Below are 17,553 nucleotides of genomic sequence, written 5' to 3'. Positions count from 1 at the left end.
CCCAAAAGTCATTGAGTCCCGCCTTCTGCCGCCTTGCCTCTGGTCCAAGTCGGCTCATGCCTCTTTCCCGGAGTTCGGCTCCTCCGAGTTGTTCAGGGCACAGCTGCTTCTCTCCTCCCACTCCTGCCTCTGGGGGACTAATTACACCCTGTTTCCCCAACCTCCCCATTTCCCGCCTGACCATCCGCTCCCCGGAGCCCCCCCTGGAGCCCCCGTCACTGTCTCCGCGGCAACAGCCACCCCCTCCCAGCAAGAGACCGGGGCCTGGTTTATTCCAAATTTTATCACCTCTTTTTAATTTAAATTCTCTTAATAATTCTCTCTCACGTGGACTCAGGGCTGTCCCGGAATGCGGGTGGGGAGCTCCTTGCAGGGCGGGCTGGTGGGCCGGCCACTCCTCGGGTCCGGGGGCGGAGACGGGATGTGTACAGTGCCCCTCTGCCCCGCAGGGTCCCGCAGTTTTCCCAGGAGGAAGGGCCCTGTGAGGGCAGGACAGTCCCGCTCAAGTGGGAGGGGGTACCAGTGTTTAGGAAAGGGTAGGATCTGGCCCCTGGATAGTTCTTGGGAACTTTTTCTAAAGGAGGACCGCCCCCAACCCCGGGAATGCGGAGAAAGGGGAGGACGCTAGGAATGTGGGAGGCAGAGGGGGCAGATCTATGTACAGGGAGCCTGGGGAGGGAACGGCGGTCCACAGCAGGGGAAGGAGAGAGGACGCGCAGAAACAAGCCGCCCACCCTCGACGCCCTCGTCATGGGTGCACCACTCATGCACACACTTGCCCGGGTGCCGGGGGGCCGAAGAGGAGGGAAGTGGGGGCCAGAGGGTGTGTCCTGGGCCAGATGGGGCGGGATCACCGCTTGAAGCGGTAAGTGATGGGAAGCAGCAGCTTGCTCTTCTTGAGGGCCTGCACCTTCTTCAGGGTCTCGTCGTCCAGGGCCAGGAAGCACCGGCGCGAGTATTCCAGCAGACGCTCCTTGGAGGGGTCGAACTCGCCCACCTCGGCCAGCTTCTCGGGGGCGACGATGAGCAGCTCCGCGATGGGCGTGGTCAGCGCCACGGTGTTGCGGTCCACTCGGTGGTGCTCGAAGGCCCGAGACATGCTCTTCAGCTTCTGGAAAGTGCCTAGGATTTTCTTGTAGCGGCAGAGCACACCGTCCGCGTCCTTCACTGCAGGGCCAAGCGGCGGAAAGAGAGAGACAGAATGGGGGGGGTGCGGGCAGAGAAAGGAAGTGGGACAAGAAGGGGATGCAGCCATGGGGGACAAGAGGAAAGCAATGGAGAGAGGGGACATAAACGCCAGAAGGACAGAGACAGGCAAGGAGCAGAGGGGAGACCAGGAGAACAAAACAGATCAGGAGAAAGAGCAATGGGAGTTACACCAGGTGGGTGAAATGGAGACAGGGCAGACCAGAAAACGGGAGAAGGTGGGCCCAGAGACGGGGATGAGGCAGGAAAGCGAATGAGGGAGTGGGTAAAGGGATGCGTTCCCAACCCACCTAAGCCATCACCCCCTCCCCTCTTCCTGACAGGAGCCTGACGCTCAGGAAGGTCACGTGGCAGGTGGCAGTGAGAACCGACCAGCAGGGAGGCAGGGACAGGAGAATCAGATCTCTGTTTGCCAATGGGAGACTCAGGCTCGGGGAAGGGAGAGTTCTTTGGAGGTCACACAGCTAGTCCCCAGCCCAGACCCCCAAGCCTCCATCCCATGCCTCACTCACCTCGCTGCCGCTCCCGGGCCTTGGGCTTCCCGAAACGTCTCCGGCCCGTGCCTCCTTTCTGCTTCTGCCTCTTCCGCTCGACATTACTGCCTTCTTCAGATGCTCCACTGAGCGAGGATGCAGCGGACTCGGGGTCTGAGGCCTCACCCCCAGCCCCACCTCGACCATCCCCCTCGACCCGCCGGGTCCCAGGCTTCACCCGGCAGTGGTCCTCTGCAGAGAGGTGGGAAGAGACGCACACGCATGAACCGTGGGGACAGGAGGGACGAAGAGGCAAGAGCTCCGTCTGCCAGGTGGGGACAGACATCAGGCCACAGAGGTCCCTAGGAAGGGAGATCCCCAAGGAGACAGGAAGTGCACCAGAGACACAGAGGTCCCTACCGACGGTGGTACACAGTCAGGCCATGGGGATTTGGGGATGGGGTATAGGCTGAGGTCCCTGGGCTGACTCCTAAACTCAGTGGCAAGAAGTCCGGGAGACGGGCCCAGTGGACCAAGACAGAACTGGGGACCTCGGGAGAGTCTGTGACTCCACAGTGGAGGTGGGGGGTTCAGACCCTACAGGAAATCTCAGTCTCTGGGCCTAGTGCTCTGGGAAAGGGAGGCACCACTTCCACTCAGAAGGAGAGCTGAGATTCAGATGCAGGGGCCTCCTAAGGGTGTTTGGGAGGTCTAGTGTTGGGGTTCCCACTGAGAAAGTCCAGAGGCCCCCTAGCCTGAGCATTCTGGGTGGGTTCCTGTTGGCCCCAGCAACCCAGGCTAGCACTGCTTCCAGAGCAGAGGGTCCCCAATAATATAGGTATTAAAAAAGATGCAGGAGTTCCCGTCGTGGCACAGTGGTTGACGAATCCGACTAGGAACCATAAGGTTGCGGGTTCGATCCCTGGCCTTGCTCAGTGGGTTAACGATGCAGCGTTGCCATGAGCTGTGGTGTAGGTCGCAGACATGGCTCAGATCCCATGTGGCTGTGGCTGTGGTGTAGGCCAGCAGCTGTAGCTCTGATTCAACCCCTAGCCTGGGAACCTCCATATGCCGCAGGAGCAGCCCAAGAAATGGCAAAAAAAAAAAAAAAAATGTAGGTCCTTGGAGTTGCTCTTGTGGTGCAGCGACTTGGGACCCTGCAGAAGCGCAGGTTCGATCCCCAGCCCAGTGCAGTGGGTTAAAGGGTCTGGTGATGCCGCAGCTGTGACTCCGATTCAATCCCTGGCCTGGGAACTTCCAAATGCCACTGGTGCAGCCATTAAAAAAGAAGGAAAAGATGCAGGTCCCTTGCCCAGACTCTCAGTTGAATTCCCAGAGAGGGCAGCAGAGGAAGCTCTCGAGGGAGCCAAAAGAGGCTGAACACCAGGAATGGGAGAGTGGGGGCGGGATCCTCCAAAAGAGGGACCAGAGATGAGGCAAGGGAAGCCCCATCTGGGGAAGGGCAAGGGGCAGTGTTCACAAAATACGGACAAGCAGGGCACAGAGTCCTCACGTCCCCCTGAGCCACCAAAGGATGCGTGTGTCCCTGAGGAGGGCAGAGCTGGGTGCAGGGGCCCAGCAGTGACATGGGGAGGGGACCGGCCCCCTCACCTGCATCCATGCGGGCAGAGGAGATGAACTTGTCCAACTGACACCTCAAGAAGTCCCTCTCCTCCTCCAGGTCCTCGATGCGCTTCTGCAGCCACGAGTTCCTCTCCAGGGCCATGTGCAGCTGGGCCCTGACACCGTGCATCAGGGCCACAGTGGGGGATGCAGCCTCCGGAGGCTCTAGGGACAGCGGAGGAACCCTGGTCACACCCTAGGGCTCAAGGGCCCTGGACCCCACCTGACCCAAGCCCCCCCCCCCCACCCCACCAATCAACTCACCCTCCAAGTTTCCCTGAGAGGGGCTCAGACTGTAAAAGATCTGTGGGTCTAGGTGGGGTGTCTCATCGAAAGGGATGGAAATCTCGAAGGCCTCACTGTCCTTCTTCACTGGAGAAGAGAGGCCAGGGTCAGCCCAGGGCAGTCCCCCAGGGCCTCGGACCAGCCTGCATCCAAGTCGCCCTGGGGCCGGAAGGGCTGGGGCAAGGCAGGGCAGGTGCAGGGGGCCAAAGGCGGAGCCGGATCCCAGCTTCCTCACCTGTCCTCCTCCGGCTGTTTCGGTCATTCATGGTGTGGCCTCCTGCGAACCCCTGCAGTTGAGCACCTCAGGGGCACTGGACAGAAACAGCAGCCAAGATGGAGAGACACAGATGGGCTCCTTGGGGACATGCTGGGGAAGGGGTGCCAAGGGCCAGGACTCCAGGGTCTGACGCAGGACACCTGGGGCAACAAACTCCTGGGCTCTAGGGAATGAGGGGGCTGGAGGAAGAGGGGCCAGACCCGTGGGGTCGACCGAGTGGGGACATCCTGGCCTAAATAGGCCAGATCCTCATCACAGGTCGTCTTGGGGCCAAGAGAAGTGAGAGATGCAGGGGAGGTAGCGTGTGCCCCAACTTCCATACGTTGGGTTAGGGGTCCAAACCGCGCGCGGCGCCTCCCCCATCCACGGGCACCCCCACACCCCTCCCACGCACTCGTCTGGGCCACCAGGGCCTGTCCCCCGTTGGGGGTGCTGGGCGCGTGCGCAGTGCGGGGGAAGGTCATGCGTGGGGATGCGCCCCCGCCCCCGCCCTTTGTCCCGCGGGTGGGAGGGGGAGCGATGGTGACAAGTGGTCCCAGCGAGGGATGCACCGGATGCCTACGCCGCCACCACCACCCCACCCCCCGCAGGTGCCCGGGGTCGGACTGGCCGAGGCCCCACGCTCACCCACCCGCGCGCGGAATCCGGCCCAGGGACGACGGCGGCGGCGGCGGTGCCCATGCCCGGCGCCGGGGAGCGTCTACAAAGAATAACGGAAAGCGGAGGGAAGCGACCACACACCGGCGGGCGGGCCAGTAGAGGCGGCGAGTCTTGGAGCCGGGCGACTGGAAGGGCAGAGACGCTAGGACCGCCCGGTGCGCCAACTGGCGGGCCTTCTCTGTGGGTCCCCGGGCCCAGGTGAGGCCGGCCGTTTGCGGCAGAAACCGGGGCCGCACTTGCGCGATGGCCCCTTGCTGCACTCCCCCACCCCACCCCCCCGCCCTCCGCGAAGCCTGGGCAGGGAACGTCAGGAAATTCCCAATTCCTGGAGAGCTGGTGGCTCTGTGATCCCCCGGGTGGGTGACGACGTGCGAGGAGGGCCCGGGAGAAGCGGGGAAATGTAGGAAAGAGCCAGGAAAGTTGAAGCACAGGGAGAATCCCATTAAGCGATACCCTGGGAACTGGCGGTGTGGACCGCCCCCCCCACACACACCTGCTCCTTCGTCTCCCTCTGCGCTTCAGCACAGGCAGACCCCAGGGTTCCTGGGATCCCGGGGTAGTTACCCCTCCCCAAAAACAGAGGCCTAGAAACCACCACCCTCACCCGTGTTAGAGATTAAGAGCTGGTTTTAGAACATTCGTAACTAGATCCCAGCCCTAGGCGCTCCTCCTCCGCAGCCTCAGTCTACTCACCTGTAATATAATCCCTTCTAGGTTCGTTGTGGGGCAAGAATGATGAGACACACGCAGACCGCTCACCCCAGCGTCCCACCGCAATCAGAGCTCAGGATCGGGCACTGTTAGTGTCAGCCCGTGGGGAGGCTCTCTGGGAAGTAAAGGCAGCTGATGTGCTCGTCCCCCCCAAAAAAAGAAGCAGAAAGAAGAAATGACGCCCAGGACAGTGCCTGGCACAAAACCGACTGCAAGGAAAATTAACTAGGAGGGTAGATGTTTATTCAGCTTCTGGCCCAGCGCTGCCTGCCTCTTCCCCTCCCGTTCTCCAGTATGATCCACGCCCTGGAATTTCTGCCAGCCCTTATGAGAGGGATGCTCCAACTCTGCAGGGGGCAAACCTAAATGCGACTACCACCTAGAAAACCGAGGCCACAGTCCTCTCCTACCCACTCCACATTACCTACAGATAAACTGCAGCCTGAGTCAAAACATCCAGGGGACAGCACCTGCCCCCCATGGATGTTTTTGAAACTACAGGTTCCTGTGCAGAGAATGTAACATAGTAGAATGAAATCTGGAATTGGCAGTTTAAAAAAAAAAAAAAAAAAAAGCACATGGGAAAAAATGAGAGACCAGCACATGGCAGAGGTAACTATTTTTAAATTTTTGTTTTGCTTTTACTTTGTGTATCTGTATACTGAGTTGCATGTAAAATGTGTTTCTTACAATGGATCGTGGTCAAAAAGAAAGAAAGGGGTTCCTGTTGTGGCTCACAGAAACAAATCTGCCTAGTATCCATGAGGATTCGGGTTCAATCCCTGGCCTCACTCAGTGGGTTGAGGATCCAGTGTTGCTTTGAACTCTGGTGTAGATCGCAGACACGGCTCAGATCCCATGTGGCTGTGGCTGTGGTGTAGGCCAGCAGCTGTAGCTCTGATTCAACCCCTAGCCTGGGAACTTCCATATGCCACACTTGTGGCAGAACGAGAGGGAAAGAAAAGAAAAGCTTGCAAACACTGCCTAGATGCCACCGGGTCAGGAGCCAAGCTAGGGCTGACCCAAGTGTGTGCCAATCTTCCCATTCCCCAGCCAGACAAACCAAGGCCTACGGGGGCCAGGCACTCACTGAGTCTCCCTGCTAGGCAGTGGGCAGAGACTTAGTCTTCAAAACAAGTCTTGGGTGTTCAGTCTCAAGCCCTGGCTGGGGAGTGGGAGGCAGGTCGGAGACCGCTCCCCCCCCCACCCCCAGCATCACAGGAAAGCCTCTGGAAGATGGTGCAGATTCCTGGTGGCCCCTCACCATGTTTTTCAGGCCACAGGCTCCCAGGGCTCAGCCATGAAATAGCTGATGTCTCTGAGGTTAGAGGACTCCACTCTGTAAATATGAGGTCTGTTCCCACCCTGTCTCCAAAACACCAAGGACCGGAACATGACTGGCGGGCTTCTCCTTAAGGCAGGGCCCAGCCTCCTGCACAGTAGGTCTGTGTTTACGTCCGGGGCCCCTGCTGCCCAGCCTCTGGCGCTCGCTAGGAGTCCACGCTCACCCCCCGGAATTCCATGTCCATGGGGTACCCTGCCGCCTGGCTCACGGATGCTTCCACCGAGTGTGCTTCTGCAGCGTGTTCTGCTCCATGAATCGGCGCGGGCAGTGTGGGCACTGAAACGGGCGCTCCCCCGAGTGGACCCGGCTGTGCTGCGCCAGCTCACCCGCCTCTCGGAAGCGGCGAGGGCAGAGCGGGCAGCCATGGGGCCGCCCCCCACCTGCCCGGTGAATGGAGTGGTGCCTCGCCAGGTGGCTGGCCCGCTTGAATGCCTTCCCACAGGTGTCGCATTCAAAGGGCTTCACCTCCGAGTGGGTGATGCTGTGTCGCTGAAGGTAAGACATGTACTCGAAGACCCGGGAGCACACGGGGCAGCTGTAGCACTTCTTCTGGGTCGAACCCCCATCCGGCCCGGACTCCCTCTGAGATTCCTCGTCCACCAGCACGGTATATGGGACGCCCTGGGTGTCTATGAGCAGATAGTGGTTGGGCCGCGAAGTGGGGGAGGTCTGGGCACATCCTGTGGAGGAGGAGGAAGGTCCAGGTTCTGGGGACCCGTCTGTCCGAGGGGGAGGGGCCTCCATGGCCTCAGCGGAGGGAAGCGCCAGGGGCTGGGGGCAGGGGGTTGGCAGCACCAGCATCCGGAGGGGTCGCTGAGGCCTGGTGGAGGGGAGAGAGGATGCCAAGTTGACAGAGAGGTGGGAAGCTCAGCCGGGCGGGGTGGGGGGTTCTTTCCCTCTATGGACCCTGTTCCGAATGTCTGCATAGCCAGCCATCTATTCTCCAGTCTTTCTAAGCTGAACCCTGTGGCCTTCGCTGTAAGGCTCCCAGGGGCTCCCTCAGGGGGAACCTCCTACTCTGTTCCACCGCTCACTGTAGGCACAGGCTCCCTTTACCCCTCTAGGTACAACCAGGGCCTCGCTTTATCGTCCCCCCTGTGCCCGCTACAGGTCACCAGTTGCCCCTCTATGCCCGCCACCCGGCGGGGCGTTTCTAGCCCCCCCCCCCCCCCCCGCACCATAGACCTCCAGGTCTATCCTTGGTCTAGAGCCACTGACCCCCGCATGGGTATCACTGCATCCTACTTATTTCACCCAGACGCTTTTTCTAGCCCCTGTATATGCGCTCAAGCCGTCTCAAATGGGCTGTCACGTTGGGACCCCCAGCCACCTCTCTCAACACCTCCGTGCCCCTCCCTTCCCCGGCTACCTGCAGGGTCTCTGTGGTCCACGCCCATCCACCCCCCCAGTTGTGTCAGTGTCCCAGCGCTCTCTATGGGTCCCCCCGCGGCCCCGGCCTTCCAGACTCCACGCAAGTTCTCGGCTGCGCCCCCTCGAAGCCCTGAGAACAGCCCCTCCCCGCCCGGCGCACAGGTACCGGCTCGCGCGGCCCCGCCCCTCTCCACGGCCCGCTCGGGGCCCCTCCCGCCTCCCGGCCCCCGTACCCGGTGCAGCAGACTCTCGGGTCCGGGCGACTCCGGAACGGCCCCGGGCTCCCCGGGTGGTTGCAGGTGACCGCGGGTGGAGGCGGGCGCTTCGGGGTGTCTCCCAGCAGCTGGCGGCGCCGGGCAAGGGGAGAGAGGACCGGGGGACACAGAAGAGGGTCCAGGGGAGAGGGGCGGGGGCGGGGCGCCTGGGCCTTCGGGAACCGGCTCCGGCCAGAAACACGGGCGAAGATGAAGGTTCCGAGGTGCTTGTGGTCCGGTTGCCATCCTCCCCAGCCCCGCCGCCTCGCCCCGCCCCACTCCCAACACGCAAATAAGAGCCCTAAAATGGAGTGCGGAATGTTTATTGAGTAAAGGGGGAGGGGGAAGGGGGTGTAAGGAAGGAGATACAGAAATAATCCAGACCGTGCCCGTGTTCTTTTGTCAAATCTTCCACGCAGACAACAACCGTTCACCACTTCGGAGCAGAAAACCAGGGCTCAGAGAGGTTACGCCACTTGCAAAGGCTCACACAGCACAGCTGGGCAGAAACTGGGTTCCGACTGGCTCCCAGGCCCAGGGAGGGGCAACGACTTGTTCTACATCACACAGCTAGAAAGGGAGGGAAGAAGGAATGTTTCTCCCTTTAGACAATTGGGGAAACTGAGGTCCAGGGTAAGGCAGTAACCTCATCAGAGTCAGGGAGTACGTGTGGGAGTGACGCTGTGTGGGTCAGACGTGGTGGCCCAGCTAGGGGCAGGGCAGCACAGGCCGGGTCTGGAACTTAGTGGAGGCGCACGTGCTGCGCCAGCTCTGCTGCATCCTGGAAGCGGCGTGGGCACAATGGGCAGGTGTGCGGCGGGCCAGCGCGGGCACGGTGCGTGGCACGGTGCCGCGACAGGTGGCTGGAGCGCTTGAAGGCCTTGCCGCAGGCGCCGCACGTGAAGGGCTTGAGGTCCGAGTGCGACACGCGGTGGCTCTGCAGCCGCAGAGGGCTGGCAAAGACACGGGCGCACTCCGGGCAGCTGTAGCCCTTGCGAGGGCCGGGCTCTCCCGGCGGTGCCTCGCGCTGGGGCGGGCCCCGGGGCTCCTCCTCCAACTGCACCGTGTACGTGTAGGGGACCCCGTTGGCGTCGATGAGCAGGTGGCGGCCCAGCCGCGGGGGTCGGGGCCCCGCAGCCGAGGAAGGACTGGAGGAAGGGCCTTCCGTCTTGGGGAAAGGGGGAGCCTTGGGGGGCGGTGGGTCCATGGCCTCCGGGGAGGAGGACCGAGGGTGGGGTGGCCGCGGCGGCAGCAGCAGCATCTGGAGCGGCAGCTGGGAGCGGCGGAGGGGAGAGAAGTTAAAATCGCCACTTCCTGGGGAAAATGTCCCCATTCTCACTGCTTGTTATCCTCTCTGTACTACTGACCTACCTCCCTTACCAAAAAGAAACTGCTTCCAGGCCAGATCGCTCTGCTTCCACAAGCAGCTTCGGGGGGCTCCTGCAACTAAGCTCAGCATCTCCCAGCCCCCACCTGCCTTTCCTCCCAGATCCTTCTCTTATCCCCCAGCCGAACGGGAGGGCATCGCCTGGCCACTTCCCTTCTCCTCCACTCCCCAACAGCCTATCAGTTCCCAAGCCTGTTTTCCCTCTACATCTTCAAGGGCCCTTTCATCTCACGCCAGGGCCCTTACTTGCCAGGGCCCTTACTTCCCGACTTTCTCTAACGGGTCACTCCCTCTTCTTCCCAGCCCCGCTCAGGGAGCATTCTCTCTCCCCAGGACCACCGCAGCGGTCTGCCTCTGGCCTCCAGACCCTCCTACATCTCCATCCCCGCTAGACTCCCCAGAAGGCCTCCCATCTCGAGATGCATCCGTGGTCTCTCAATTTCCTCTCTAAGTACACTCCCAGAGCCCCACTAACCCAGTTCCCCACTTTTCACCCAGGTCTCCGCCATCCTGTTCCTATAGTTAGGGCCTCAGGTGTCAACATCCTTTCCCACAAGCTAACCCACCCGCGCAATGTCAGGTACGCATACCTAGGAAACTTCAACCGCCTGCTTTCTACATAGCCCACAGCCCGCGAACCTTGCCACCTGCTGCATCCCCACCCAAGGGTCCCTCTCTCTTCTCGGCCCCTACGTATTAGCCGCTGACATCTCTACTGTTCCTCCCTATACCCCTCGGGGCCTCCTCCCACTCCCCGTGACACACACACCAGGCCTGTGGAGTCCCTTTCCCAAACTGCCTCTCCAAAGCCTCCTTCTCCCTCCTTTCTGTAGGCATCTGGCATCGTTACCTCCCCGACACGGCTCCACCCTGCTTCTCTGTTCTGCTTCCTTCTGCAACCCCAGGGCCCCTCTGCCCCCTTTCCCATACACCCCAGGCCCCCCTCGCTCCCGCACTCGATCCTGTCTGTCCCCCGCCCCGCTCCCCCTGGTCCCCTACAGGCCGTGCCCCGGCCCCATCCTCAACCCCGTTAGCACCAGCCCCTCCCCCAGCCCTGCCCGCCCTCGCGCGGTCCCGGAGCCAGGCTCCTCCCTCCATCCCGGCCCCCGTACCCGGTGCAGCGGCCTCTCGGGTCCGGAGGAACGGGCCCAGGTCCCGAGCGGCCCGAGCTTCCCCTCGAGAGCGCCGGCGGCGGCGGGACCGAGGCTTCCGGGGGCTCCGGGCCGGCGGCGCCGGGGACGCGGGGCGCGGGGGGCGCGGGCGCAGGGGCGCGAGGGGCGGTGGCGTCCCTGGGAAAGGGCGCCGGCCGGAAACGTGCGTGAGCCGCGACGAAGGTTCCGCCGCCCCTGAGCCCGCCTCTCTAACCGCCTGCGTTTTTGGAGCATCTCCGCGGGGCGGAGGCGCGGGAACCATAGAGACAGCCCGTCCCCCGCTCCCCTCCCATCCCTGACGGGAACAGTTCGATCTCTGGTACAAAGAGCGGTTCCGTAGACAGGCAGGGCGAGGCTGTCTTTGCTCGAAGTCCCACAAGGAGGGGGCGCGCCCAGTCCGTTCTTCTTTCCCGTGGACGTCCCGCCCGCACCCCGCGCCCCTCCAGGCCGAGGGCGGGAGGAGGGACGTTTCTGTCGGTCGGACAAATGGGGAACCAAGGTCCAGGGAGCAGCCGTGGGCGCTGATGTGACACTGCCATGACCCTCCCTCCCCGAGATAGGGAAACCGAGGCCCAGAGAGGACCAAACCTCGCCAGCTACACAGGTGGACAAGGGTGGCTCTTCTCATCGGGCAGGTGGGAAAACCCAGGCGCATGGAGCGGCAGCGACAGTGTCTGGGTGATGCCGGCACGAGGACGCGGGGCACCCGACGCGCCCGAGCGCAGAGGGAAAACCGAGGCCCGGCGGCGCATCCTGGTGCAGGCGCGCGTGGACCAGAGAGGCGCAGGGCAGCCAGGCAGGGTCTGGAAGCCGGTGCAGGGGTCGGTGCCGGGCCGCGCCAAAGAGTGGGAGCGGCAGAAAGGCGGCCCACGCGGAGGGCTGAAGCGTTGAGTGCAGCTCCTCCAACTCCGCGGTGAACTAGAAGCGCAGGTCCCGCGTGTCCACGGCAGGTCCTGGCGCTGAGGGGACCCCAGGGGGGCGCAGCGAGAGAAGCTGGCGGGGTGGGGGTAGATGGGGCACAGAGGGGAGAGAACTGGGTGTTACTGTCGCGCCCAGACCAGCGACCCTGGGGTCGCCTGAGCTGGGGTCTGAGAGAGCTGTGGAAAAGAACTTACTGCGATGAGGCGCATCTATGCTTTGCTAGCTGTCCAACCAGTGGGTTGCACAGTCTCCAACCCACGTGGACTACTGCGCGTTTGAAATAGGGCTACTGGTTGAGGACCTGAGTTTTAAATACTATTTCATTTCTCTCAGTTTAACTCTAAATAGCCATAGGTAGCTAGTGGCTGCCCGCCTCCAGCTCCTAAGTCCACCCTCAACCAACCAGTTGTAAACCGGAGACCCACCGGCCAGAAAGAACTCAGTTGTATCTTGGTTTGGAATACAAAATATTTTTTTTAATGTTTTACAAGGCGATATTTTAAAAGCCAGAAAAAGCACACACCAATTCCCAGGCACATTTGGAAAAAAAGTCTCTAGCTGTGCCAACAACAAATTGGAACTGACAGAATTTTCCAGAAAACTATCAAGAACACCCCCCACACACACCCACCCACCAAGTGACTCAACAATTTTGATATTAGGCTAAAACTAAAGATCCTCTAGAATTGTGCTGTCCAAAAGGGCAGTCACCGGCCGCTTGTGGCTTTTGAGCACATGACATGGGTCTGGTCTGAATGAAGGTGTGCAAGTCACCCAGGGGATTCTGAAGACTGAGTCAGAGGCGTGCAAACCACCTCAGGAAGGAGGTAGTTCGTGTGACTGATCGGTTACATTTAGGAAAGATACTTGGAGTACATTGTGTTAAGTATGTTGTTCAAATAAATTTCGGGCAGTTCCATTGCAGCTCAGCAGTAATGAACCCAACTAGTATCCATGAGGATGCGGGTTCAATACCTGGCCTCGCTCAGTGGGTGAAGGATCTGGCATTGCCATGGCTGTGGTGGAGCCGGCCCCTAGCCAATTGGACCCCTCACCTGGGAATTTCCACATGCCACAAGAGCAGCCCTAAAGAGACAAATAATTTGGGCTGTTCATTTCCACTTTTTAAAGTGTGGCTCACATCGGAGTTCGGCTATGGCGCAACAGGATCAGCGGTGGCTTTGCAGCACCAGCACCCTGATTCCAACCATGCTGGGGATGGTGGTTTAAAGGATCCCGCATTGCCACAGCTGGCGTGTAGGTCACAGCTGTGGCTCAGATCTGATCCCTGACCCATATGCTGTGGGTTGGCAAAAAAAAAAAAGAAAAGAAACAATATCATGAAGTGTGGCTCACAACCTGGAAATCGTTGTCCTGGTGCTTCATCTTTCATAACTTCATTTTGGGGGTGGGTTGCAGTGAGGAAAATGGAGACTGGGGAACCTGGGCCGAGTCTGAAGCGGCAACTTCACTTTCTGTCTACACCAGGGTTCTCAGCTTTGGAACTACTGAGATCATTGTTGGGGGGGGGGGGGGCGCCTGCCCCGGACGTTGTAGGATGTTGAGCAGCAACCCTGGCCTCCAGCTTTCACATGTCAGTAGCACTGTTTCTCACGCACCCCCACCCCACCCCCTCAAACCCAGTGTGACAACAGACTTGGCAAAATGTCCCCCAGGGGGCAACATAGATCCTGGGCTACGCTTTCACCCAGATCCCTTTTCTTTCTTTCTTTTTTTTTTTTTTGGTTGTTTGTCTTTTTAGGGCCGCTCCTGCAGCATCTGGAGGTTCCCAGGCTAGGGGTCTAATTGTAGCTGTAGCTGCCTGCCTCTGCCGCAGCCACAGCAACGCCGAATCCGAGCTGGGTCTGTGACCTACACCACAGCTTGAGGCCAACACTGGATCCTTAACCCACTGAGCGAGGCCAAGGATCAAACCTGCATCCTCATGGATGCCAGTCAGATTCGTTTCCGCTGAGCCACGACAGGAACTACCCCCAGATCCCGTTCTTGAGTTTCAACCCCATAAAACCAGCTTCATCCATGAGAGCCACACCCACCCCATCCCACCCCACTGTGCGCCCATCTCTGGAAAAAATGACAACAACAACCAACATTTATTGGGCTCTTTCTATAGTGCCAGCCATTGTTAAATCCTCGGAGCAGCCCCAAGAGGCAGGTCCCATGAGGACCCCAATTTTATAGATGAGGAAACAGAAGCTCAGAGAGGTCATATGATCAAGGTCATATATCTGGGAGTTCCTGAACCCGACTAGTATCCATGAGGATGTGGGTCCAATCCCTGGCCTCACTCAGGGGGTTAAGGATCTGGCATTGCCATGAGCTGTGGCGTAGGTCGCAGACGTGGCTTGGATCCTGCGTTGCTGTGGCTACAGCTGTGGCCAGCAGCTGCAGCTCTGATTCAACCCTTAGCCTGGGAACTTTCATATGCTGCACCTGCGACCCTAAAAAGCAAAAAAAAAAAAAAAAAAAAAAAAAACAACTACATCTGCAGATGGGAGAGCCAGGACAGCACCTGCTTCTGCCTGAACCAGAGTTCATGACCACTGGCTGCCAGCACCTCACGCTCCTCCCTCGCCCACCACCACTGCCAGCCCAGCCTTTGGTGACAGCCTCCCTCTGCCCCTCTGCCTCCTCTGGTCCTTATCTCAGCATTATTATATTTTTTGTAAACCCGCAGTCATGTCATTCCCTGACCTAAACCTCTCCTTGCTGCACCCAGAATAAAACCCAGAAACCCTCTGGGACATGTGTGAGCTGGCCCCCCTCGCCATGGTGCCTCCAGGGCCTTGTGTTTGCGGCTCCTCCCCCTGGAATGTTGTTCCCAGCCCATCACAAGGACACGTCCTCTTAGGCCACTCGGGTCTCGGGTAATCCACCACTGCAGTGTCGCTGGTTGTGTCAGACAGGATGCCCTGCTCTGTGTGATCAGGCCGCTCCCCCGCGCCTGGGACTGCAGTCCGTGGAGGTCCAGCTTATTTACGCAGTTGCGCTTTTACTGTCCGCCTTTCCCGCTCTGTCTTGGGCAACAGCCTCTCAGAGTCCGGCAAAGGTCTGGGGAGATGGTCGGGCCCAAGTCAATAGGGGCGGAATGAATACATGAATTCAATCACCCCATCCAAACAGAAAACCCTGCTTTGGAGTTCCCGTCGTGGCGCAGTGGCTAACGAATCCGACTAGGAACCATGAGGTTTCGGGTTTGATCCCTGGCCTTGCTCAGTGGCTGAAGGATCCGGTGTTGCCGTGAGCTGTGGTGTAGGTCGCAGACGCAGCTCGGATCTGGTGTTGCTGTGGCTCTGGCGTAGGCTGGCGGCTACAACTCCAATTAGACCCCTAGCCTGGGAACCTCCATATGCCGCAGGTGCGGCCCTAGGAAAAGACAAAAAAAAAAAAAAGAAAGAAAGAAAATTAAACCCTGCTTCTCTCCGGGGGTGGGATCATGAGGAAACTCAAAACCTCCTCATTCTGCCCCTCACTGCCCCACGCCCCAAAGCAGACAGGCTCCAGTTCTGCCCCTCCCTCACCCTGAAAGCTCTTAGGGCTGTGTGCTCCCCTTCACCCTCCAAGCCCGGGCTCTGGCCCTTTGCTCTCCCCGCCAGCCCCTGTCCAGCCATCTTCCTGCTATCTTGGCCCCCAGTTCTCCTCCTACTCTGGCCTAACACTTGTCTCCCAGCCTGCACAAAACTTCATCTCAGCTCCCAAGACCTTCAGGACCAAGCCCCCCATTCCTGAGCCTGTGACTTGAGGCCCCTCATGAGGTGGCCCAGCCTCTTCACCTTCCCTGGGCGGCACAGGGCATTTCACAGGCCCCTGACCAGACCTAGGGGGCTGCCCCCAGGAAAGCACTCCTCTCAACAACGCGCAGCCACAGAAGGAAGGGTCCTACCTCGCTTGGGTTCCAGCCCTAACCCCACAGTGAAAAAAGGATCAAAATTAAAAAACACACTCACGCCTGTCTACGCAGGCAGCACGAGCTGCTATAAAGACGAGAGGGAGCACCGTGAGCTACCTCCCTACAGTATCTCATGTTGGCAGCTCACCTCATCAAGGTGTTTCATTCAATCCCATTTTACAGATTGGGAAACCAAGTTCCAGAAAGGGATGATGGTGACCGATCCCAGGCTCTCGAGGCTGAGGCAGAGTCAGGGACCCAACAAGAGACTCCTGCTTCTCTCCCCTGGCTGGGATGGCTGGGAACCACGAGCCATTCCATAGTTCAGGATGAGCAAACGGAGGCCCAGGGAGGCAGCCACCTGCTTCGAGTCACACACGAGGAAGCAATGAGGACAGGACCCCAGCCTCTACCTTCTACACCACAAACAAGAGATTCTGTGGCTTCTCCACCATCTAGGCGGAGTCAGGTCCCCGAGGTGCTGGGCCAGTTGCTCAGCATCCTGCAAACGCCAGGACACAGCAGGCCGGTGTGAGCGGACCCAACCCAGGCTGGGGCCTGAAGGATACCTCGCTGGACCACTTGAAGGCCTCGTCACAGAGGTAGGGCTGGAGCTCCAGGGCAGGCAGCTCCCGAAGGCCTGGAAACCCTGGGGACAACTGGAGCCCTTGGGGGGCTCGGGCTCCAGGCAAGGGTCCTCCCCCGTGTGCACGTGTAGGGAGCACCGTTCCCATCAGCGAGGCCCCAGGGTGGGGATGGCCGGGGGGAAAGAGAGGTGAGCGCCAGTTTAAAGGCGCCCCCCCCCCCAGGGAGGAGGGCCCGTGGCCTCCAGAGAGATTCGGGGTCAGGGCATACTTGGGGGCCCGAGGAGAGGACAGAGGGGTTAGATGAGGTCCCTTCGCCAGAACGCACCGACTCGAAGCCTCTCCGTCCCGCGCCCGAGACACCGCGACCCGCCGGACGCGCCGCTCGGGGCCGGTCCAGCCTCCCGGAGCTCAGCGCCTACCTCCCGGCGCCGGCTCGCCCTGCGGGCGCCCCTCAGGTCCGAGCGCGGTGCCGATGGACCCGGACAGCGCCCACCCGGCTCCGGCGCCCGCCGCCCCCGCTGCCAGGCGGGGCTCCTGAAATGCGCGCTGGAGGGAAACAAACACCAGGGACAAGGGTTCCGGTTGTCTGCGCGCCTCACTTCTCGGAAGGAAGGAGGAGACGACAGCCAATATAAAGTCATTATTTGGCAGCGTGGTGGGTGTAGAGAGGGAGAAGACCAAAAGGATGATTTTTTGTCCGAAAGGTCGTGATTTGTCCTTAAAAGTCACTTTATCCTTCTGGGCTGGAGAAGGAACCCGTTCTTCTACAGCAGAAAAGAAATGACAAAGTCCATCTACAAACAGGATCCAAAAGCAGAAAGAGCGAGTGACCCGTCCCTTTCTACCCAGTGAAGACAAAGGACCAGAAGTATTCAGCCAGGTACACGGCAAGTAAACGGAGTCAAGGACCAATCTCCCGGTAAAACCAAGGCCAGCGAGGGGTAGTCAGTAGGCCTGGGTCACACAGGTAACCAGGGCTGGCTTAGCATGATGCCAGCCCCCCTCACAGGGCTGGCATGAAGCAGGGAAGTGATACCTGGGTCTACAGTACCCCTGAACCCCTGGCCTGAGTCTCCACAGCCAGTCAGAAAGTCCCTCTGACCAATACACCACCTGAGGCCAGCCAACCCCCTGGACAGTGCCATCCCACCCAGGGTGGGTGAGCCCAGCCGGCCACACTTGCTGGATCACTTGAAGGCCTTTCTACCCACTTAGGGGAAGTTTCAAGTTCAAATGCTACTCTTAGGTGGAACTTCTGAACACGAAAGCAGGTACAAAAGTGTCACCATGAGCTATAGACCTGCTCCAGCCCGGTCCCATAGCCTCAAAACACTGTTGGACGTTTCCATCTGGGAAGATTGAGTTCCCGAAAAGACAGTCTTCTGGCCAGCT

At 59.9% G+C, this 17,553-nt stretch overlaps 3 protein-coding genes and 1 long non-coding RNA gene across 9 annotated transcripts; 1 reads left to right on the top strand and 3 right to left on the bottom strand.

Annotated features, from left to right (window-relative positions):
- Positions 1 to 268: 268 nt before the first annotated feature.
- CCDC106 (coiled-coil domain containing 106) lies at positions 269 to 5,357 on the bottom strand. 3 transcript variants are annotated; one of them, XM_047792011.1, is made up of 7 exons: positions 5,218 to 5,357; positions 4,496 to 4,564; positions 3,823 to 3,898; positions 3,567 to 3,674; positions 3,291 to 3,467; positions 1,719 to 1,931; positions 269 to 1,167 (listed from the first exon to the last, which is right to left on the bottom strand). In XM_047792011.1, exons 3-7 carry the CDS (start codon positions 3,851 to 3,853, stop codon positions 851 to 853), a joined length of 846 nt encoding a protein of 281 aa, XP_047647967.1. In that variant the 5' UTR covers positions 3,854 to 3,898; positions 4,496 to 4,564; positions 5,218 to 5,357; the 3' UTR covers positions 269 to 850. The 3 variants fall into 3 exon arrangements, with proteins under 3 accessions (XP_047647967.1, XP_047647968.1, XP_047647969.1); XM_047792012.1 differs by lacking the exon at positions 5,218 to 5,357 and adding an exon at positions 5,018 to 5,157; XM_047792013.1 differs by lacking the exons at positions 4,496 to 4,564; positions 5,218 to 5,357 and adding an exon at positions 4,606 to 4,668.
- Positions 4,621 to 5,927, top strand: LOC125133641 (uncharacterized). The gene is made up of 2 exons (XR_007136487.1): positions 4,621 to 4,722; positions 5,239 to 5,927. It is a non-coding gene; the product is annotated as an uncharacterized LOC125133641 (long non-coding RNA).
- Positions 5,928 to 6,136: 209 nt separating this feature from the next.
- ZNF581 (zinc finger protein 581) lies at positions 6,137 to 8,381 on the bottom strand. 3 transcript variants are annotated; one of them, XM_047791900.1, is made up of 2 exons: positions 8,185 to 8,381; positions 6,137 to 7,400 (listed from the first exon to the last, which is right to left on the bottom strand). In XM_047791900.1, exon 2 carries the CDS (start codon positions 7,379 to 7,381, stop codon positions 6,785 to 6,787), a length of 597 nt encoding a protein of 198 aa, XP_047647856.1. In that variant the 5' UTR covers positions 7,382 to 7,400; positions 8,185 to 8,381; the 3' UTR covers positions 6,137 to 6,784. The 3 variants fall into 3 exon arrangements, with proteins under 3 accessions (XP_047647856.1, XP_047647858.1, XP_047647857.1); XM_047791902.1 differs by lacking the exon at positions 8,185 to 8,381 and adding an exon at positions 8,118 to 8,140; XM_047791901.1 differs by lacking the exon at positions 8,185 to 8,381 and adding an exon at positions 7,950 to 8,071.
- Positions 8,382 to 8,512: 131 nt separating this feature from the next.
- ZNF580 (zinc finger protein 580) lies at positions 8,513 to 11,473 on the bottom strand. Of its 2 annotated transcripts, none has more exons than XM_047791897.1 (2): positions 10,705 to 11,473; positions 8,513 to 9,478 (listed from the first exon to the last, which is right to left on the bottom strand). In XM_047791897.1, exons 1-2 carry the CDS (start codon positions 10,975 to 10,977, stop codon positions 8,948 to 8,950), a joined length of 804 nt encoding a protein of 267 aa, XP_047647853.1. In that variant the 5' UTR covers positions 10,978 to 11,473; the 3' UTR covers positions 8,513 to 8,947. The 2 variants fall into 2 exon arrangements, with proteins under 2 accessions (XP_047647853.1, XP_047647854.1); XM_047791898.1 differs by lacking the exon at positions 10,705 to 11,473 and adding an exon at positions 9,586 to 10,504.
- Positions 11,474 to 17,553: the final 6,080 nt, after the last annotated feature.

The sequence above is a fragment of the Phacochoerus africanus genome, chromosome 8, assembly GCF_016906955.1.
Source record: "Phacochoerus africanus isolate WHEZ1 chromosome 8, ROS_Pafr_v1, whole genome shotgun sequence".
NCBI classification, from domain to species: Eukaryota; Metazoa; Chordata; class Mammalia; order Artiodactyla; family Suidae; genus Phacochoerus; species Phacochoerus africanus.
Note: the sequence above shows the minus strand (reverse complement) of the source record. Positions and strands in the feature narration are given on the sequence as shown.

Bases quoted from the DNA above. Each gene is read 5' to 3' on its own strand.
- CCDC106 (XM_047792011.1), bottom strand. From the start codon at position 3,853: ATGAATGACCGAAACAGCCGGAGGAGGACAG. The intron at 3,675-3,822 runs GTGAGGAAGCTG...TCTCTTCTCCAG, and splicing joins AAACAGCCGGAGGAGGACAG to TGAAGAAGGACAGTGAGGCC. The intron at 1,932-3,290 runs GTGAGGGGGCCG...ACCTCTCTGCAG, and splicing joins CTCTGCCCGCATGGATGCAG to AGGACCACTGCCGGGTGAAG.
- ZNF580 (XM_047791897.1), bottom strand. From the start codon at position 10,977: ATGCTCCAAAAACGCAGGCGGTTAGAGAGGCGGGCTCAGGGGCGGCGG. The intron at 9,479-10,704 runs GTACGGGGGCCG...CGCCGCTCCCAG, and splicing joins CCGAGAGGCCGCTGCACCGG to CTGCCGCTCCAGATGCTGCT.
- ZNF581 (XM_047791900.1), bottom strand. From the start codon at position 7,381: ATGCTGGTGCTGCCAACCCCCTGCCCCCAGCCCCTGGCGCTTCCCTCC.